The 23593-nt window shown below is 39.8% G+C and overlaps 1 protein-coding gene across 1 annotated transcript in view; it reads right to left on the reverse strand.

Moving 5' to 3' along the window:
* The window catches only part of LOC308122805 (CUB and sushi domain-containing protein 3-like), a gene marked incomplete at both ends in the record, with an annotated part of 358715 nt that overhangs the window by 119926 nt on the left and 215196 nt on the right, over positions 1-23593 (reverse strand). Inside the window, 3 exons of the mRNA XM_080484894.1 lie at positions 9089-9213; positions 9321-9408; positions 14005-14082. Of these exons, the coding sequence (XP_080341020.1) occupies positions 9089-9213; positions 9321-9408; positions 14005-14082 (291 nt within the window). The remainder of the gene's footprint in view (positions 1-9088; positions 9214-9320; positions 9409-14004; positions 14083-23593) is intronic.

A 23593-nucleotide genomic window follows, 5' to 3' on the forward strand; every position in this document is an offset into this window, starting at 1 on the left:
TGACTTTTCATATGTTCTCCCTGTTAGATCCTGAAAAGGAAATGTAGAGTTGGATTTTATACCAGTTACAACCAAGAATGACAATGAGCCGTGACACTATGAGGCCTGTGAACCCTAACTAAAGGTACAGACCTGATAGCCCTCTATCTTGATTTAAAACCAATACCGTACGCAGCTGCCATAAAATGGAAACTAAATTTGCCTGAGAGAGGTAAACATTTTTCGAGACAAGGGTTCACAATTTAACTGCATGTGTTGTCGGGGTTCACAATATGTAGTTTGATTTATACCCCCCCCTCAGCTGAGTTTCAGCAAATCATAAAAAGTGCAAGGAATGAAAAATGAGGCTTTGGCGTGTCAATCTGGGCTTGGTGGGATCCTCATCCAGCAGCTTGAGCCATTTTTTTTGTGATCTCCATTTTGATGTGAGATGATGAAATGAATACTAGAATGGGGGCATCAAATTTCCAGTTGTCTCCCATAACGGTCATGGCATTCATTCATTCTAACACATTTATAACCACCAAGAATTTGTGATTTAATCTCTCAGATGTTGTGTGGGAATCAAGCAAATTGTGATTCCTTGTGAAAACCGATGCTAAAGTTCACATTTCCCTACATGTCTGTGTCCCCAAATGTGTCACAGCAAGACAGGGGGTTAATCATTTAATGAATAAAAGACTTAAGAGCTATTGAGTTAGTTGGAAAAATATAAATCAATTCGACACAAAACAGTGAATTTTTTAATGAAGGTGCCTGATTTAACAGAGTTTGTTTTGAATAAATGCTGCTACTATTTGACACCGTCAGGATGATATTGTTTTTTGTAAGTCATTGTGTATTATCATGCAGTTTTTAGTGTTGACATATTTTTAGGAAGGTGAATACTTTGATATGTATTATTATTATTATCATCAATCAAATAAATAGGGGTGAAAACATTTTTCTTCCAACACACTGTATATTGTGTACTAACCTAATACATACAGTATAATACAGATGTTTCTTGATAAATTAAAACAACTCCTTAAAAGTTTATTGTTTTGTCAGCTATCTTCACACCCTCAACATATAAAATAAATGTGTGCGTGTCTCTGGAGCGGCTTCCCTGCCTGTTTGTCTGAGTGACTTTATGTCTCTGTATCTTTTCTGGAACTGAAGGCATACTGTTGAAACCAAATGACTCTCTCTCTCTCTCTCTCTCTCTCTCTCTCTCTCTCTCTCTCTCTCTCTCTCTCTCTCTCTCTCTCTCTCTCTCTCTCTCTCTCTCTCTCTACCTCTCTCTACCTCTCTCTCTCTACCTCTCTCTCTCTACCTCTCTCTCTCTCTCTACCTCTCTCTCTCTCTCTACCTCTCTCTCTCTCTGCCTCTCTCTACCTCACTCAAACATACATGCACACCCACACAAACCGTTGGGATGCAGCCCAAAAATAAATGTTTTACACAAAGATCACATAGCCTCAGCCTATACCGGAGCTGCGATGCCCTTGCTTGCATTTCTGCAAAGTTTTGTTTTATGGCTTCGGAGCATAACGGATGCACGCCATAAGCACTGGGAACACTGCTGCGAGAATGTTTTTGGAATTTTAATACTGTTCAGCTACACAATATTTCGACTCCTAGTCGGATATGCCTTCCACTCAAGGTGTACCGTATAACTCTGCTGCTCTCACAGCGGGATGGCCTTTGGAGTTACTGACTCGTCCCCTCCAGTGGATGCTCAGCTTCAATCATCCATACAGTAATATTTGGTGAAGCATACCAAGGACACTTAACCCTTACAGGTGCCAGATTATCTGCCTGACCCTCCACCCCCACCACGCAGCATAGACAGAACTGGAGGGGAGATAAATCAAATTGAAAATCAAATCGAATCATACGGATGGGCTTTCAAAAGGGCACAATTCATGGGCAGAGTCGAAGATGGCATGATACTGGATCGGCATGTGCCCTTCACATGAATACACCCCTGGTCCCAGTGCTGCCTTTAACACTGCTGAACCTTTTCATCCTTCCATCTTTTGTACTCTCTTCATTCAAGTTGGGGTCACGCGGAGCTGGAGCAAGATCAGAACTGACATCCGGTGGAAGGAAAGCTACGCCCAGTATGCGTCAAAGAGACAGACAATGTACGGACAATTTTAAAGTCACCAAATAACCTCACATGCTTTGTCACAGTGAGTTAAATCTATCTGGTGAAAATCCACACGCAAGCACGCACTTAAACTGGGGATATGCTAATCACTGCGCGACCATGTCACCCATCCTTACCTATGTATGTTTTTTTTATTGTTAGAGGAAGATACACCATATATGTTCATGAAGAACATGCAAACTCTGCAGTTCCTCCCTAGCAACCAGCATCTTGGTCCTCTTAGTGTGAAGTGATGGTGCTGACCATACCATTTTGCGGCCCCTCTCAAGGTTTTAGTCAGAATAAAATGTAATAATTATCCAACATATATAACCACTACAATTAATTTCCCATGTTCAGAAAAGAAGTGTTTTTTGAGCTCATAACAAGAATCAGTCACTGTATAACATCTTGTTAATGAGAACATCAATCAAAAGTAGGTAAATATTAAGAAAACATTTCCATAAACTGACATTTTTTATTAACTTTTGATGAGGAAGATGTATGATCAAAGCGACAGGTGAGCTCAAATAAAGTGATGAAATCCTGATTTTGACACAAAGGGTTTGAGGCTATCTTCTAATTTCTTATTGATGTTCAAGAAAAATATATTACTTTTAAGAATATCAATACATTTTTTACCCTATCTACTCCTGGCTGGCATAGTGTGAAAGTTTGTTGTTACTCATTCTATATCACATTTTTCCGAAAACTAATGCCTTCACGCTGGGCTTTGAATGAGAGTATTCGATCGGATTAGTGTTCAAAAGTTTGTGCAGGATGGTCAAAATGGCTCTTTTAACAGGCTGCCCGCAGGAGCAGATAGACTGACCAATGGGCACAGAAAAATGATTGATGACATCATTAAGCTGGCACACAAGCGTTACGGTGGCTATCGTTCTGGTTCGAGCTTTAATGGATGCACGCGCAGGCAGAAACCCACACAGCAAAAACACACATAGCCGTAGTACAAACACCCTGACTTCTCTGTTTTTTTATTTATTCCGAGGGATCAACATATGTACGAGTTTGTCCGTATCCGGTTAACATATAGCACCTTTTGTTGACTCACTATAATCAGACTGATCAACTGAGACCCCCTGGATCACACACACACACACACACACACACACACACACACACACACACACACACACACACACACACACACACACACACACACACACACACACACACACACACACACACACACACACACACACACACACACACACACACACACACACAAAGAATTGGCTCAGTGGCCTTGCCATCTGTCCATTAATCAAGGTGCCACATGGACTCTGACTCTCTCTCTCTCTCTCTCTCTCTCTCTCTCTCGCTCTCTCTCTCTCTCTCTCTCTCTCTCTCTCTCTCTCTCTCTCTCTCTCTCTCTCATATAAAGTGTTATATTAATGGACAGAGATATATTACAGTTTGATGGTCGTTTTGTTGCTTATTCTCATTAAGTTTGTTATTAGTGAAGTAACACAGTTGTTACTGCTCTGTCGGCACACCTCTCTGTTTTACTTTAGATTTTTTCCATTTCTGTTTGTCGAGTGTTTTCATTTCAAGACATATTCGCTTCATTGTCTCCATGATGTTCCAAACTCCGTCCACATTCGGCTGTATTTAAGTGTTTTGACAGAAGTGACCCTTTAATAAGTCGGCCTGCTTGATGCTTCCTGACAGATTGCCTCTCTTTCTCTCTCGACTCATATTCATGAGTTTCCACTTTAGCTATTGGCTGGTTGGATGTAAAGGTCAAATTTGAGCTGTGTTCGGCTAGACACTGCTTTTCTCTCGCCCCGATTTTGTTCAACATGATGAAACAAAGTGGGCTAAATAAGGACACGCTGCTTCAGTGTTTTCTCACTAAAAAAATCCCTTGTTTACCTGTTGAACTCAATGCACGGCTTTTGAGCTCCACATCCTGTACATAAGCATCTCTATAAATTGAATCAAGTACATATTTCTGAACGAGCATCTGCGTTGTAGTTTTTCTTTAAAAATGAACACCGTGGTGTCAAGTTGTATATGATGAGGTAGATTAAGTGTATGCAGCTGCAGTGCTATATTTTGTTGCAGAGCACCATTAGTTCACAGTCCTCAGTGATATTTTGGTGTCCTTGGAGCACCTCTTCATCTATTATTGCTACCTTAGTGAATAGCATTGTGTTTTTAAAATAGCAATATTGAGCATTGTCTTTTTTTTCTGCTGTTTTTATTAGTATATTTCTTTAAATGAAGATTTGTACCAAAAAGTTTAAAAAAAATTCCAGAAAAGAGAAATCAAACCAAATTGTGCAATTGAGGAGACGTATACCTACGATCACATATGTTTTGAGAGGCGTTCAATTAGTGATCAACACAAAATTTTTTACATATTTAGAATCCCTGAATCCCTAAAGTCTTGGCATTGAGTGTTGGAGAGCGTGTTGGAACAGCAAGACATCTGGCAACAATTCAGGCTGAAGTTGTGATTTTCTGTGGGAAAGCTTGGAAATAAATAAGGATTGTTAAATATGAATATTTAATTGCTATCCATGCATTTGAGATGAATGTGTTTCGATGTGTTTCAAAGTCTTCATTCTAATTAGCTAGTTTTTCTTCTGTCTGTCTCTGTAATGTGGCTGTAGAAATTCATGCAGTTTCAGCAAGTTCATCAGGTCTGATTGCAAAAACAGTCACACGTGCTGCGTTTTTTTTATAGCTCTGATAACCGATATTCTTGGTAGGGCTAGATGTTAATATCCCTTGATGAATCAAATCAGATTACAGAAAAATCAGGCAGAGCAAAAGAAAGAAAAGCCTGTGTTGAAATGTAATTTTCTCAATGTAATTTGATTAACCAGATATATTTCGACTCACTTTGAGCACTGTATGCTTTTGAAAAAGTATGCATTAGCAGGAGGGAAAGGCTTAAATAACACAAAATCAAGAATAGCAATCCACATACAGTTCCTGTTTGTACTGTTGTTTGGCCTGTCTCGGATAATAGTAGTCGAGTTGACTTATTGTATTAGCAGTACATGTAATTACAGCACAAGTTACTGCAATTGTGTCCTAAATGAGATGTTTTCCAAAAGTAAAAATAAAAAAGTCTGCTTGCATCATTATGCATGACAGGGTGGCTCAGTATCTTCATCTCTAAAAGATTAAAAGAGGGGTTGGAAGCACTTTTGGGTGCTGTATAATCATCCGCTTTCTTAGAAGGAGGAAACTGCTGCTTGTTTACAAGTAGGAGTGAGTTGATGAGACTGGCCATTACTGAAGCCCACCATCATCACATTTAACTAACAATGTGATCCTGCTCCAGCTCCTCCTCCTGCTCCTCTTTTTCACTCCAACTGCGGAGTGAAGTGGTCACACATGCACTTCTATTGAATCAAATACAGCCCAGATGTTGAGATGATGAGAAAATCCCCACACTCCTGATCTGGACGCGTACATCCACATTACATCATTAATAGATTCTGCTTGCTGACTGCATGAAACGAACGAGAGAGTCCAGCAACGTAGGCAGAAGATAAAACTTATTAAATGATGAACACACACCACTTTGAGACAACAGTGCAGTTTATTCTATTCACAGTCTATTAGCTTTAGCAGCACAATTCTTTCTTGCCTTCAAGCCATTTTATTATTTTTGAAATTTCAATATTAGATTTTGGTCCCTGAGGGGACCAGATTCCTGTGAATAGATTTAAAAATGCAGGAGCAGTCTCTAAAGTCTACTCCTCTTTTTTGAGCTGAGCAACAGTCACCAAAACAGCTTCTTTCAAGGTCTGGATGTATATCTTCAGTGTTTACTGTTTACTCTTTTGAGCGATCTGAGCGTACAGCTCAAAGAGAGCCTCGGCATTGTAGTCAAAAAGAGACGATTCCAGTGTTACATGCATTTTGTCCTTCAAGCAACCTCGGTCTGGTGTTTAAAGGATTTGAGGGATTTGTGAAGATGGACGCTTTTCTGTTTCACCAAGGTAGGACAAAGACACGCTGCAGAACAATAATAGAGCAGTACCAGCGTCAGTAGTGCAGAATGAAGTTCTCTCTACTGCAGTAACTAGACTCACACTGAATATAATAATTCCTAAGCTTTAAATTTGAGTTTTTGGAGCAGTTGGGTGTTAAACATATGGCCCAAGGTTCAAAATTTAATCTTTTCTTTTATCTGTTGAAAAATATTTCACATGGAAAGCGCATATAGCTTTATATTGTAATGAAAAAGCTATTTAGTTTCTTTATTGAATAACTTGGAAGTGTAGCATTTTATATTTCAACTGATGGGAAAGTGGTGGGGTTTAATAAGTTTGTACCTCCTTTGTTCTGTTTCATTTATCAGGGGTTTGATTAAGAGTAGCTTACATAATGCCAAGCGCCTGACCAGTCAGAGCTCACTACCTGCCAGTGAAGTAGCATTAAAGCCCAAGTGTGAAGGGGAATCTGTCAAATCATGCATACTGAAGGCTGCAGAGACCATATACACTGAGGGACAGGCTTTGGTCATCATCAGCCAGGAAAGAGTGGGATGAAAGAGGATTTCAGACCTGCTTGCAGATCTAAAGAAAAAAAAAATAAAACACCCCAAAGTGAAGTAAATGTTTTTTTTTGTTTGTTTTTTGTTTCCAGAGCAGAATTTTTTTTTTTTACAGTTTTTCAGTCCGGCCCAACTGAAATCCAAGTATGTGGCCCCTGAACTAAAATGAGTTTAACACGCCCGTTTGAGGGGGTACGTCACAGAGCGTGAACTTTAAATTCTCTGTTGTTCAGTCCCGCTGTCTGCTCCGTTGCACAATGGCGGAATGGGGCAGCTTTTTGCAGCTTATATTCGGGGGGCCGTGCTGGAGTAACAGTGCCCTCCATTGTGAGACGCTTAAAATAACAAACATCAACGAGCACGGAAGCGCCGGTTACTTAGCAACGGCCATGAAGAAGGAAGGTGCACTTTGTCATCGTGTTGTCAAAAAGTTGCTCACAGTGGTTCATGTTGGGAATATCGGTGTCAGTGTTCTAAATTCAGCACACCTGCTCCTGAGAAGTCTGTGAGATCTTCTCACTGTGCCCACACACCTTTTCTCACACAGATCCCTGCTGACTGATGGCTCTATTTCTCAGCGATGGAGGTCATTCTTTAAACCCATTCACTGCTCCGGGGGACGACATCGGTAACTTCTAATGTCCCTGGCAGCCCTCCGTTGGGGAGCCGCAGCCCGTCATCACACACAGGTAAATTCACAGCTTGATTGGCTACATGTCAGTAGCTGTATTTAATTGCTAATTATAAAGTATTTAGTGGCGATGAATCCCTAACAGCTATTAACAATTATAAAGAGCCAATCAAAAGCTTGCCGCACTATAATATCTTTGATAATTAGTTAAATAATAAGGTTGATGGGCAGGCACCAAGCAGCCGGGCAGTCATAACCAAACTGTGTTTGCAATGTGAAATCCTGACTGCTCATGAGGATTTGTGCTGTCATGGTAACACGGACCTTAATGAAAGGTCAGCCCCCGCGTGAGTCTTCATCACAAGAGAAACTTGGGATAATAGTCGAGGCTCGTGGTTAGACTCTGTCCTTTAAACCGCTTTAAGCCACAGGGCGAGGGAGCAGGACCCGCAGCTAGCAAGCATCTGCTCTGTCTTGGCGTCTCTGAGTGAGACGCTGATTCCCTCTGGAGTCCAAAGTTTAGCTACGGTTCATATGCAAATGTTGTTATTAATTCAGTGAGGTGTACTCTCCACTGAGGCTGCTTTTTTTAACATTTTCCAGCTTTTACAGATCCGCTTTCTCCTTTCAGCCTGTCTGGTCTCATAATGTTCTTTTTCTTAGTCTTTTTCTATTTTTTAAACCCTAAGTCAGATATAAATATACTTCCATCTTATACTTTGTCAACACACAAGCCACACACACACCTTCTAGGACATCCGACTGACTTGGTTCGATTAAACTCACTTTAATCTACAATTTGTCTAATCTTGAATTTTAGTATGACATTAAAGATGCCTTTGTTTTAACATTAAATGGCTGTAATCAGTCACCATTGGCCCGTCTGGAATCTCGACAATGTCCCCAACAGTGTAAAAGAACAAGAGCAGGCAGAGAAGGAAACGTACACGCACGCACGCACGCACGCACGCACGCACGCACGCACGCACACACTTGCAGCTACAATCTGAAACCTACTGAAGGAAGACATGAAAAATTACTTTGGCATTTAACATGACAGATGCCCTCTGTGTGTGTGCGTGGGTGTGCGTGTGTGTATGTTTTGTAACCGGGGCTCATGTGAAAACCTGTAAGAAACTCCACAGACGGAATGTCTGAAACGTATAAATTATTCAGAGCCTCCAGCCTTTCTAAATGTGTTGAAATACAGTAAAAACATTGCAAATGGGTGTTTGATTTGTATATCACACTGAGCACCACTGATGGAGCTTGGTGCTTGTCTGCTGGTGTATTTACCTGTACTCTGCTGGCTTCACGTGATTTCAGATCCTGAGCAGCGTCTATCACTGCTTCCCTGATGAAAGCTCACGGGCGTAGCATGTTAGTGAGGCGCTGCGCAGCAAACACCGGATTATGGAGTGTTTTGTTTTCATAATTTTATAGCCAATGGCTTGAAACACAATTGGGATTTTTTTTCCACTATAAACTCAGGCCCATTCAACACAAACTCATACTGAGAGAGGCCAAAGCTACCCGCTGGTAACATTTTAAAGGCGATGTGCATGAGCAGTGGGGCTTGAATAGTTTTCTACCATAACATCTTGTGATCAGACTCTCTTTCTTCAAGCGTATACAGTAGATATTTCACACAATGACTCTGGTGTAATTTACATATATTTATGTGTGAGAATTTCCCTCTGGAATTAAGAAATTATTTCAATTTGATTTTATTTATTCTATTCCATATGCTTGCATGGGATACATGTAGAGGCTTATCTCTCACCTTTGCAGACTGGTCTGTGGTCACTCCAGGCGGCGAAGACTTCTGCCACTCTCTGACAGCTGATGGTTTTACTGCCCTGGAGTACATAGTCTTCGCCACAGCTAAAAAGTACCTCACTTCCAATGCTGCAGAGACACACACGCACACATATTCAGACATACAGGAAGAAAAAACAAGCTGAATCTTCTGCGCAGACGTATCTTAAAGCAGGTTTGTGTGTTATAAGTTGTACCTGAAGTCATTGCCATGGCGCTTTCCGTTCTCTGGCTCTCCGGGGTCAGGGCAGGAGTTAGACGCCTGTCTCACACCTCCTTCATTCACTACACAGACAAATAGACACGTCCAGGGCAGAAAGGTTAGAGACAGACGGAAATGCTTAGATCACAGCAGAGTTGGGTAAGGGAAAATATTCCCTTTAAAGTGAAATTATTGTGTTTTCTTTTTTTGTACAAAAGCCAAGTACACCGATCAGTCATAACAATATGAGCACTGACAGGTGAAGTGAAAAAACATTGATTATCTCTTTAACCCAGCTCCTCTCAGTGGGTGAGGTAGAAATTGGTGGCAAGTGAACATTTTGCCCTCAAAGTTGTTGTCTTAGAAGAAGCAGGAATCATTGACGGCACAATGATTTGACTGAGTTTGACAAGCCTACATTTTCTTGGCTCGACGACTGCGTCTGAGCATCTCCAAAACTACTGCTCATGGAGGGTGTTCCCAGTCTGCAGCGGTAAGGGAGGGTGTGCTGATATGTTGCATCCAGTTGGTAATTATAGTAATAGCACCACACCTCTATTTTAAAATCAGCTGACTTTGATAGCACTAAGCAATAGTCCTGCTCAGGACATTTCCAGGTCGTCACTTTGACTACTGGCTTTTGAAATATGTCCGCCTCAGCACTTATTCATTTCAGAGATGACAGGAAACAGGACAGACAGACCAGGAGAGAGAGACACACAGCAGGTTAGACGGTTACAGAGACAGACAGGGACGGCACAGCACTCGAGGCATAATCGTAATTCTCTGAGAAACACAGGCTAATCTTGACAGTAACATTCCAAACATCACAAATGCAAAACAGAGACAACACAAAACTGTACAGATACTTTGAGTCTGCAACATCACGACAAACATGAATCTGACAGGGTGTCTCTCCATTTTGTCTATGTAATTACAATAGTGCTGCCGTAGTATCTGCATATAGCATTTTTATTTGTTTCCATCACTGCTGTTTGATCATTGTATTGCCTTTCTAAATTTGCATTTCGTTTCTCTTTACTGTCTGACTTGTTTGCGATTTCATATATATATATATATAGTCTCTGCTTTTCCTTAAAATATGCTTCAGTATACAGTTTTTATTTCAACTGCACTTCAATCCTTCATCCTTTTTTTTATGTTGAAGAAATACCTTCTGGGTTGACGTTAGGCAATGGATAGTGTGTTTGTGAGTGGATGAGAGACCAGGGAAAAACAGCTCCAACGTCTTCAAAGTATCTTTCAGGTGAGTGGAAACATATAAAATATGTACAACTTCTTTTCAACTTAAAAGCTTTTTTTGGTTCCATTTGAAAACATATTTGGATATTGTCCAATCAGTCGTATAATCAGTCTTGTAATGAACTGTGCTTCGGTGATAACTTCCTATCAAGTCACCTGACATGATAGTTGATGAGAACAGGGGCTAAAGTTACCTCAATAACCCTACAATTTCCCCACATTTTTTGTTTACGCCACAAAGTGCAGAATCGGGCCACTTAAATAATGTTTATTCATGTCGTTTATTAGGTGGTCACACTTCTCTGATGCCTGGTGTCAGTACAATATCACCAGAGGGAAAGTGTGTCCTGTTGTGCTTATTTATTTCAGCTATACCGTAAACAGAAAAACCACATGCTGGATTTTTAAATTCTGAACCAGGGACTGATATTCAAATGAGAGCGAATCACATAGTTGGGTGTAGAATAATATTCAGGTTATTTCCAAAGCAGCAGACATCGCAGAGGCAGTGTTCTGTTGATTAGGCTTCTTATTTCATTAGTATGATTAAATTACGTGCGGAACAACATAATCCATTTTCTGGTATTTGTATGGCAAATATCCTAATAATTCATTATTGTTGTTTTCGCACTTATAATCACCATTTATTCTCTTGAATTTAAACTTTTTCCTTCATTAAACAAGCTTTTGAAAGTTATTCTCGCTGCTGTATTTGGGATTCACCTCGTCTAAGTAGCCTAAAAAGTTTTTTTTGAACAAGACACAATTATAAATAGCTGAATTTGCAAGAGGTCCCTTGAATCCAAACAATGAAAAATATTTATTGGTATAATATTCACAAAATATGCTGCTGCAAACCAACTCTTGCTCTAAGTTTTAAAAGCCAATTTCAATTTATATTTATTTTAAAGAACACACAACAAAAGTCTAAAAAATATTCACATATACAAATTATAATTTTTTTTATCCTTATTCTATTTTAGTGTCTGCTTCCCTGTGTTGTAAGTATGATTGTACGGCAAATATTGGGAAACTGATAAAGAGCGAGTTGATCTTATCTTTAGAACTCAGTTAAGTGTGACAAACACTGACTGAATGAAAATGCTGCCAACTTGTGTTTTCCCACAAACAGTCCTTCTCATCCAGGCTGCCCCGATTCTCTGGCTAACATGCATGTACATGTTTAGTTCATATCAACGAGCCCAGCAGGTTGTTGGTATGCCTGTGTGCATGTGTGTGTCGCAGTACATAGTTTGTTGCTTTGTTGGAGCAGCTAATTCGACCATCTGGACTATTAACGCTGCAACAGAGGGGACGGTTACAGTATGAGTCCCATGTGCACAGTTTCCAGACACAAAAAGCCCACGAAATGCAATTTACACATACGACGCATGCACATACACAAAACCACATGTACAGTCACACACCGGCTTTGTGCTTCACTGAAAAGGTAAAGCAGTCAGAGCAGAGAAAATTGGCATCTGAACCAATCAGAGCCAGACTAATTAACATACAAATTCACATCTGTAGAATCAATTCTCAACCATGACTCTCCAACCTGTCAGGGAATCGAATGTATCTGCAATGCACTGAGCCCCCCTGCTGCGCTTAGCTCAGCCATTGCTTTTCCATCAGCCCAGACAGTCTTTAGGAGATTTACACAAACACATTTAATAACACAAACATATGCAACATGGAAAAGCAATTGTATTGTTCGGAAATGTTCAGAAATGCCTTACTTCCAAGCATGCAAACTAATAATCAAGGAGCACAGGCTTTGGAGTTTTCACATGTGTTGTGCAAATTCATGAACGCATATAAGCGAGGTCTTCAAACACAAACATGCCTACATATGGACTATTTTGCATTTAGTAAACTTATACGATTGTTTCAATAAGTGTAGTAAATATTTGTGGTGCGTGCAGTGTGAAGGTGGGACGTAGAGAGATATTATCACCTTTATCTCTCGCACACAGCTAACCTTCAGAGATGAGGTGTAAAATAAAATGTAAAGTGAAAATATAATGTGGAAAATATTCATAAACGTTAGTTCAAGGCTTTACTTTTTTAAGATTTAAGATGCTTTTCAAGGAATTACATGGCTGTGTTTGAATCAGAATTCAACAAATGTCACTAGAGCATTTAGCAATAATAAGACTTAAACGTATTTACTCTTGAGCCCACGATTAGCCTTCTTTGTTTGTTTTTTATTCATCACAGTAACAGTTACTTTGCTTTTCATCAGTCCCTCACACGTTTCTCACATGCTACAGTCTCTCTTTCACTGTTTACTCTGCAGCCTTGATAGTTGCTGCTGCGCATTTTCACATTTTTCAGTTTAACTTCTGCTGTGCAGCTTTTTGTTTTAATGACATTGTGCATTACTCTGTCATTTAAACACAGTAGTAATGGAGGATTTTCATTGGTACTGTAGCAGCATTCTGTTGTCAAACAGTGACATCTAGTGGTCCCAGGTGGTATGTACCAACATTTTTTTTTAACATATAGGTTGTGTGACCCAGCTACAAATAGAGCAACTTATAGTCCTGAAAATATGGTAACAAGAGGGAATTTTAGAGTTGAAAGAAATTGTGATAGTACCAACAAAAGTAGATAAAACTGTACTCCAATTTGCAACCCACAGTGAGGAACAGTAGTTTAGCGGACTTCAAGATGTGTGGATGTAAATATCTGTTTCTCTTTTATGACAAAGTATTTCATGAATTTGGATTAACTTCTTGACCCGTGTATTAAGAGGGTCTATTAAAAAGTGGTATAGAGTGAAGAGAAGAGAAGAGAAGAGAAGAGAAGAGAAGAGAAGAGAAGAGAAGAGAAGAGAAGAGAAGAGAAGAGAAGAGAAGAGAAGAGAAGAGAAGAGAAGAGAAGAGAAGAGAAGAGAAGAGAAGAGGCAGAAGTGGGTGGTAAACAATAATTCACCAGCTGATTCACATTCCCTGATCAGGTCTAAAGCAAGGCAAAACAAACCATGATTGAGCTTATCAGAGCAAGCCATGATTAAATATATCAAAGCAGGCAATGAAGAGGCAAGACACCATGACCAAAATACATGTATAAAAACATCAAACAACAGCAACACAAAGCAGTCAAGCAGAATGAAAAGAGGAAAAAAAAAGTGCTTTTAAAAAGACTTTGGGCACATTCAACAAATTTGTGCTTCGAAATTTCAGGATGTTGGTCATCCAATTTGGCCTGCTAAATTCATATTCAATGAGTTATTTGGAATTCTAAAAAAATACAAGTTGCTGCTGTACTTTTGGTAATCAAAGGCACAACGTGTTGAATGTAAAAGCCTCTTTAATAAAAGTAACACAAGCAAAACCTTAAAACAAAGCTAGTCCAAGCCAAGCCATCACATGTTAGTTCATTAGCCAAAGGGACATTAAATGTGAACTCACATATTGAAAACTTGTTGCTGGAGTCTTTGCCAGGGAATAATTTAACACCCCGCGATTTAAAATCTACTGATCGCTTCACTGCAGAGAAGAACAAAATACAGAAAAAAGAAGAAAAATCAGAGAATATATCCCATAAAGTGGAAAGGAAAAAAAAAAAATACACCTAGCAAAGGATCGTTATCAGGCAAATTCTTCTCCCTCACAAAGCTGAGAAAGAGAAGAGCAAAGCGAGGGGGGGTGGGGGGTGGGGGCATAAAGGCAAAGTAAAAAAAAAAAAAATGGTGGAGTCAGACAGTGACAGAGAGAAAGAGACAAAGAGAGACAGACAAATGCACACAGAGAAAAAAGTTGTGAAGATGTTTCGAACAATAGCACCATTCAACATTTTTTTGTTTATGAGAAGCCTAATTTGTCCTTCACTGTCACTCGGAGACATACATCAGATGTCGGGGTGTTTTGCTGGGAGCCCCATCATAATCTGAACAAAAGTTGGTAAAGGAAATTGCAGCCTTAATCAAAGTGACAATGATGCATCTCTGTAATCAAAGCATTCAGATAATGGCACGTTTGAAAATAGATGGTTCCTTTAATCAGAGCAAATGAGAGACAAGAGGAGACAAGGTAACTGAGGGATCCCTGTCAGTATGACTTCTGTTTTCTAACATTAGTGGCATCGTTGTACTACGAGGTGGGCAACATCAGGCCTGCATGTTGATCTATAGCAATAGAGATAGAATATAGGAGACAAAGCGAGTGGGCGGGAGCTGTATTTGAATCCATGCACTAACAACAAAAACTAAAGGCCCCAGGGTAATCGCAATTCTACTCCCTCCAGATTAGATTTTTTTTTTTCCTCTTGTCAAAATAAATGAATACATTACCAACATAAATAAAAAAAAAAAAAAAAACAGACACAAATATATCTTGTCTTGAATGGCAAAGTACAGTGACAAATCTCTTTAATGGATGTCTGACAGAGTGGCTGACAGACGTCGCTTCCATAATGACCTGACTAATCCACTGAATGGTGACAAATGGCAGATGAGTTAATGTGTTAAAATTATCTTTAATGTTATACAATAGCTACACATAGAGACATATATCACTGGTGTCCTATTTAGCACACTTGATTTACATTGCCTGTATTTTATGCCTTTTGTAGTACAGTGCCGACACACAGTGCACGTTGGTGTTTGACTTGCCATGTTGACATTTCACCGGATCAATTAATGGGATAACAATTAATCTGATGCAAAGCAGTTGCTCATTAATTTCACTTTTAAACTATGTGGTTAGTTTAGCAGTATATTAATCTCATGTGGTCCCACTGTACGATCGTTTGGTGGATTAGCGTGAGAAAGACTGACCGGCGAATTTGAATTAAAAGCTTAAACGCTACATTTGATTTATTGGATAAAACGCTAATATAGTGAAGCTATAATTCAAAATACTATCTGCTGGACATAAACACTAGAATTACAAACTAAAAATGTGCAGACAGACATTCATATTAAAACACAGAATTACACTATAGTTACAGTTTGACTATATAACATAACAGCAGCAGTAAAACTGGATTAACACCATCAAAGTAAATGCCATCTCTCGACTCCACGTGTCAAACTGTGCAGGATCATCTGTGAAGATCCCGGAGCACAATGAAGCCAAATGCAGCACGCTACCTTTAGTTAGTGAGTGAAGCATTAAACATGGAAAAGTGGGCTATATTTATTATCTATTATCTCTGTTAGTAAAGACAAGGTGGTCACTGTAGATGTCGCGGGTTAAGTGAGTACACTAAGAAGCTTTCCTTATTCTAGAATGACAGACTTCACTTATGCGTCCTTAAAGTTCTTCGTGTTTGTCGAATTCACCTGAACCGCTGCATTCAAGCTGCTCAAGAGTGATGTCAGTGTCTTGGGGTTGTACTCTTCAACATATGAGATGGGGGAACGAACAATCAACCTTAGGATTGGAAAACAGCTTGCTTTACTAACTGAACCAAAGGCTGCAATAAAGTGCCATAGCATTTCAAACCACGAGACGTATGAGATTTCTGGGAGTCTCTATCCTCACCGGGCTTTCCTATTCTTTGTCTTCTTCTCATGTCTCCTGACTTCCTCCTTCACCCCTCCTCTCCTGCTTCAGAGTGTTTATTTGTGATCCACCTATTTGAACAAGTTAAGAACCTCCTCGCGCCCATCACCCGCACTAGGGCACTGGACCTGAGGGGACCGCGCCTTTGCGTTCTCTGGAACTCACTCCCACAACCCATCAGGAACACAAACTCATTGCAAAACTTCAAAACACTCCTCAAAACCCACCTGCTCAAACTTGCTTTTCCATAAACTCTTCATTTTATTTTTCCTTATTTGCGTTTCTTTATGTAAAGCATCTTTGAGTGCCGAAAAAGGTGCGATACAAGTTTGTTGTATTATTATTATTATTATTATTATTGATGTATTATCAAGATTTTACACAGGATGCCCAGTTTGCCCGATTTATTTATTTACCCCTTGAAAACATCAGATTTAGCTTATTTTAAAATTGTATTTTCCCAATTGTGTCTAAAGGAATTCAGCCATGAAAAAAGCATGTTAATAAACGGCCTACCAGTTGCATCTTCTCGCAAATTCCACAAATGATCAATATCACATGAGGCTATCAGATGTTATCACGAAGAAGTGAAATGTTCTTGTTACTGATGTCGGCACTATATATATTATTATTGTCAAGCTAGAAGAGCTATTATATAATTGAAGAATGTGGCCAACTTTACATTTTTTTTTCTCTTTTACATCTTAAAGTGATGCCTGCTATAAATTCTCTCATTAATGAGTTGCCCCAAGGAACCCATGCATCACAGCTGCTTATGACAGCCTCTGCTTGCCATTCACAGAGGAAGAATGAAAAAGAAAACATTAACTTCACAGCAATCCACCTACACAAAGAACATAAGTTATTATTCCTGACACTGGTGTCACAGCTATTTAGGGGGGACGGGGGCAAGCTTGAAATCTAATGCACTGACTTCCGTCTTTGAGATCACAAAAACTGAAATTTACTTATGAAATTAAAGAACAGTGATGCATACAAAGTGATTTCAACGTGTAACCCACTGCACTGCGTCAGAAACTGCAAGACTGCTGACATTGAGCTAAGTGATTATTATTATTTTTTTTTTTATACATATATAAACTGCGAATCGAACCAATGAAATACCACTATGGTGAAAAATCTCTACTTTGCTCTCAGAATTAATATGAAAGATTCCCTTATTTTCAGAAATCAAGACCATCCATTGCCAGACTGACATTTTCTTCACTCTTACTATCAAGTTTGAAAAGCATTCTTCTCCTGTTAAGCAGCCAAATCAGGACACCTGGGCCCCAAAAATTGTAAAAAGTCGTGTTTTTTTTTCTCCCTTGCAAATTCAATCACTGTATGTATTAAGCCAATGTTACTATGCACCATAAAAACCTGTCCTCTGTGAATGCGCATCAAAGTTAAATATGCCCGTGTTAATATTTGAGCCTTCAAGCAGCAGCTCTACTCCAAACAACAGATGGAAGGGCAGATGCATTTCAATAAACCATATTTATGAAATAATATATTGGATTCTGAACAAAACTATGCCTAACTAGCAGCAGATTAACTGGGAATGCAGCTGAAGTTTAACAGTAATAAATCATAGCCTGTAGCGTATTTTATAGCAAACACATCTGCTCGGGTCTGATGAAACGTGATGCTTTTCAAACCAAAAATTGAAATATGCACTGTTATTACTGAAGCACATATATTTTTTTTTTCCCCACCAAGCCTGTTACTAAAGGCAAGATCAGGATCAATGACTCACGCACTATACTCATACTGGCTCGTTACCCACAATACCATCTGGATTTCACCGTTTTTTTCCCCCCTTCCTCACATTGGTATGGTGGAGCAGTGAGACATTCTCTAAGGCAGTGATTCAAACTGATAGGCAGCATGCACTTTGATTGAACTCAGCAGCTTTTGGGCTACGTGCCCCATTGCTGGTGATTTTATGCGTACACATGGGAAGGCAAATATTTACTGCTATCTCAGGAAACCTGAGACGAATGAAAGCCTAAACATATTGGAAGGATTTGGAAAATCAGCTTGAGACATAGATGCTCAGGTGTTGTTTATGCCCCGTGTCTGTATGGCTAACAAGTGAATATGAGGAAATGATTCTCATCTGAAAGGTCTGAGTATCGTTTTTGGGAGTTTGAATGGAAGTGGTTGGATGAACTAAAAGAGGAGGAAATGCAGCTACTCTGGAGTCATAAAGAAAACAACCAATGCTGCAAGACAGCAGCTAATGCAGAGCAAGAACCAATAATTACATTTTCACTGCAACAGTTGGCTTCATGATGTAATCTGTCAAGTCTCACATTCAATATATATTACAAATGTTTTTCCCACATTTACTATTATTTCTTTCTTCTTTTTTTTGCATTTCCCGTTGTTGTCTTCAGTAAATGAAGCTGTTCACAATGTTAGTGTAATATTGTCAGAAATGTTAAGCCAGTAGGATACATTTACAAAAAATTAACTAACTAAACCAATCGCATTTTATCAATCCCTCGGATAAATTATTAGTTTCTTTTTTTTCCACATTCACCCATCCTATTTCTAGGATGCGGTTGGGACAGTGGCGGGACTCACAGTGGTGACCTGTCCACTGTGAGATTTGAATTCACAAACGTCTAATCCCAAGGCTGCTTCTCTATCCTCGAGACCACTGCCCCAAACACTCCCTTCATATTTTCATTCGTGAATTTAAGATATGCAAAAAGCGCACGCAATCAGTGGGTGAGGATGGTTGTCAGAACTGGAGACATCCTGCACATCTGATGAGCTATTTAACCAGAGACAAGCGATCATGCAGCACCAGCGCGTGTCTATGCAAACAAACCTGCATTAATTCAACCAAGCACATTCCCAGCTACTATTTCAGTACTGATCACTGCGTTAACAGCTCTTTTGATAGAGCAAAGGCAGCACACACAGTCAATTATGAAAGCCAGCTTTGGTGAAAAAGCAAGTCCCCACAATAATATTAAAGATGATAAAGGGGGGGTTCATAGATTTATGAGCCCTTATGATCCCCTGGAGGCCTGTGGCTTCTCTCTACTCAGTTTGACTAATGGTTCTTAAGCAAAGCTTGACAAGGAAAAGGACTTGGAGAATTATTTGAACAAAAACTAAATTGTATATTCCATATGTGTGCAAAGCTATCCTTTCCCATGGCTGTAATTATGCAGAGCACTTATCCTTTTAGATCTGTGCACTTGATCATGAGTGGTTTTGAGACAATATGAGAAACATATCAAGGAAGGCATGCCGACGACAATATCCAATATGCCAGCCTCCCCGAGGGCTTGACTGTCTTGCTGCTCCGCTTGAATAATGTGTCCATATCAGTGGTTGACTGGTGTTTCTTTTGTACTGACTGACTTATTTTGTTGCCATAGCACTGGCTGAGTGATAATGCCGTCAGTTGTTCATTAGGAGCCAATCACAGCCCCGCAGACACAGAAACTCATGAATACGTAATGAAGAGAGATGATGGAGGGATGTGATTGGTAGGTTCTGCCGCAGGGAAAGGAAACATATTGTTTATACCTGACACATTCTCAGACAACTGGCGAACAGACATACTAACGAACACACACACTTGGATCAAAGCAGGCAAACAGCCTCAGTCGCACACTAATCATCACAACAGATTGATTCATCTGCTTGAAATGGATACATGTACGTACAGAAAGGCAAACATGTCAATGCAAAGAGATGTAAACAGAGCAGAGAACACAGCAGTGCTGCCAGGAGTGAACTCAAACACCCCAACACATGTGCACACAATTCTTTATGTGGACTGGAACAGAGTGCACAGACAGAGATATACTGTAAGCACACATGAACATAGACACTGAGGCGAACGAAGCGATGCAAAGCACACAGACTCACAGCCAGGTGCTGGGGCCATGGAGTTCATGCAGGGAAGAGCGTAAATGGAATACGATCTCTATGCAACCCTGCATCTTCACTTGGGACTTTATTTTACAGAATTGGTAAAGAACGCACAGCTATAAGTTCATAAAGTCCAAGTAAACAATGATGACTAATAAGAAATAAAGGCAAGTGCTCTCTCGACAGAGCACACTGGGGTTATCTTATCCTCAAACATTAAAATGAAAGGTCTCCAGTGGGTAAATAACCCATCAAGTAGGCACCTGCCTGCAGTGCATAGTAATTATATCTGCACACAATATCACACTCACACAACCATGTACTGGTGCTCCCTGTACTAGCCACTAGGGGGCAGACAGGATAATCGTAAATAACCAAATGAAAGGCTAAATTAGCTTAGATAATTCAAAATAATCAAGACAATTTGTTGTAAATGAACTGTCAAAATTCAAGACAAAATAAAATTTGGTTTCTCCTATTCGTTGTGCTTTGTTTAATGTCAATATTGTCTCCGACTGACGCTGAAGAGAAGATCTGACTGAAACACAGCAAGCAGAAGATGGTTGTGACATTTTCATTATGCTGATGCCAGAAGGAAAAAAAAAAAAAAAGGCTTTCTAAACATTAAAAAATTTGGAGGCAGAAACAGCGTATTGATTTGGAGGTGCAACAAAGAATCCAAACAAGATCACCAGGGAAGGTCAAAGAGAGCAGTCAATCCAAACTTCCCCTCCATTCTGTCCCAGGGATTGCTCTATTTTCCTTCGCCTTTGTATGGATTACTTGCATCATAGCTTAAACAAACCAACCTGGATCATTTACAAAGCTCCAGGCGGAGCTTTGGAAATATTCTTCTGTATCTCACTTTAAATATATAATGCTGCTACTGCAATATAATAAAGAATACTAAAGGCAGATACATGTTTTCTTTGGGCCAGGCCCCCTAACTAAGCCTTCCCCAGGTTCTCATACTGTGTGAGTAAAAAAAGGTGCCTTCTGCTTACATGAATCTCCCACAATTTAATAAATCTTAATAAGAACAATGTCATTGGAAATATTTTTGGTAAATCTAAAACAAAATGTGACTGCACACTTAATATGTGTGAGTAACGGTGTCTGCATGGAGGAGTCAGGGTTGGATAAAGTGGGTGTTGAGGATGGATGAATGGATTAAGCCCAGCCGGGATGCAAGTGAACAGTTTAGATGTCCAGCACCGTGCGTTACTCCTGGAATGACCCTCGGGTTTTAATGTTCGACAACAGAAAATGTGCTGTGAAGTGCTGGAAGAGATCGACAGAGTGCTCGCTCTGCTTTAAGCCAACTCCGAATGAGGAGAGGTGTGGACATGTGAAGCCAATCAATAGGCAGCGAGTGGCTTGCTTGATTTCAAATCACACTATAGTTATTGATTCTTTCCCCCCTTAACACTATTACATGTTGAAACTTCCACAATCAGTTCACTTATAAAAGGTTCAATCAATTGGTCTTGTTAAAAAAAAAAAAAAGTAAACTGTCCACCTGGTGAAGACCTCTGTGTCACTAATGGTGGGTTTATACATAATATATGAAGCCAAATGCAGGACGGTGATTACGCACAATCACAGGGTGACTCTTGACTAAAACGCACAGGCTTTACAATAACAGTGTTTTAAATCAGAACTGATGTTACGGGGGCGGTACTGAGGCTCAGACACAGAGCAGTGAAACACAGTGCACTGATTGGTAATAATACCAAAAATATGGGTTTATTTACAAAACTTAGAATCTTACAGAAAAGCACATGACTTTAAGACAAAAGGGAACAAAAAGCAATTCTACTAATGTATATCAACAAGGGCGCAATACTACCAACTGGGCAGATTCAATAAACTGCAAAACTAACCAAATCCAATATTATTCATAAAAGGAGATGCCGACCACAACTCAGGATTGTCAAAACTACAAAGACACAGGAAGTCACTGAAGTACGGATTCTGAAAATGTATGAGCCAAATAAATACCAAGTCGGCAGGACACTAAACAAAACTCTAACCTGCATTTAACAAATAAACACGCATGCCAAAGTGGTGAAAAACTAATACCAATCTGGGGAACCAAAACTAATCTTCACTCAGAAGGAGAGCAGGGAATTTATCAGCAATAATAAAACGAGAGAGGACAGAATGCAGCCGGGAAGTGCCAAGGTTACAGAAGTCTACGATCCGGCGTCTGGCTGTGGCTCTAGACTGGCTGATATGGTGAGTGAAGCCAGACTGAGCGTCTCCCTGCTGCAGGTGAGTCCAATCAGCTGATTGCTGTGAGCTTCGCTCACCACTGTCAAGCTCACGCTCACCTGCAGCTATGCAGAGCTGGGAGTGCGGACCGTGACAACCAAGCAGGCATAACTGAGCTATTCATTTGAAAAAAAGAATCATATTATTATAGAAACAACCTCAATGTTTGTGAGAGAATGGAGCACTGATGTTGCTGTATGGATCCTGATATGAACCTCTTTGTGAATCACATCCATTTTATTTTAAATGATGTTTCTGTGCCCTATTTGTTTCAAATACTAATCTCACTCCTTTTTCACCCTTTTAAGTCTGTTAAAGAGATTTAGTGATCGGGAGTCAAGCTGAAGTTCATTTGGTGCTTTCAGTCATCAGGTAAACTGTTACATCCTTACTTTGCTGGCCTGCCTGGATCCCTCCACCTTCACTTTCTGTAATGTTAATGTTCAGTAATAAGAGCCAGACATTATTTGTCAGTGTTCAGCCTGAAATTTGTACAGTAAATGGAACTGCTGGCACACTTTCAATTGCCTAAATGGCTTACTGACTGACCTGCTCGCTGGCTGCCTGCCGACAGTAGTAAAAATGTGACTGACTGTCCATGGATAACTTTGCAAAAGACAATTAGCCTGCAGGAAGTTGCTGGTTTTCCACTGTGTGATGGTGGACACTGCAGTTCTGGGGGGGTTCCAGGAAAACTGGTGAAGTCGAATGCTGCAAGTGTGTCTGTTTTTAGTTGTTGGAATTGGGTAAAAAGTTATGGGGGCGAATGTCGCCCAAGAGGCTTCTAAAAACACAAATGGAATGACAATATGGGAAGATGGGGGATTCAACAAAATAAAACAAGGCGATTAAAATGGAGTTGGTTGTATTAAAAACAGCTGATGCCTTTGGGTACTTCACTTTATGTATTGTGCTCACTGTGCATCTTTCTTAACAGAAACACAATATAATTACCCTGGATGTACTGCCTGGGAAACAACACCAAATCAACACTGCAAACCTCATCTCACCTCACCTGGCCATATCTAAACTACTGTGAATCAGCACACTTGCAAACGATCATCTCTATTTTTCTACTGCAATATCAAATACGTTTAAACTTGAGATCTCATATAAATCATAAATGTATCATTTTACAAGATTTATATGGAGTCAAGCCAACAAATAATGATGTGGATTCTGTTGAATTTGATTCATTATGACCAAATTATTTGAAACCATACGTGTTTGTTTGCTCCATCTCACCACATTTGAGTTGGATTTCAGAACAAATCAAAACGCTTTCATGCTTTTGGAGATAGAAACTGAAAAAAAGGAT

The sequence above is a fragment of the Lipophrys pholis genome, assembly GCF_963383615.2.
Source record: "Lipophrys pholis genome assembly, chromosome: 17".
Lineage (NCBI taxonomy): Eukaryota > Metazoa > Chordata > Actinopteri > Blenniiformes > Blenniidae > Lipophrys > Lipophrys pholis.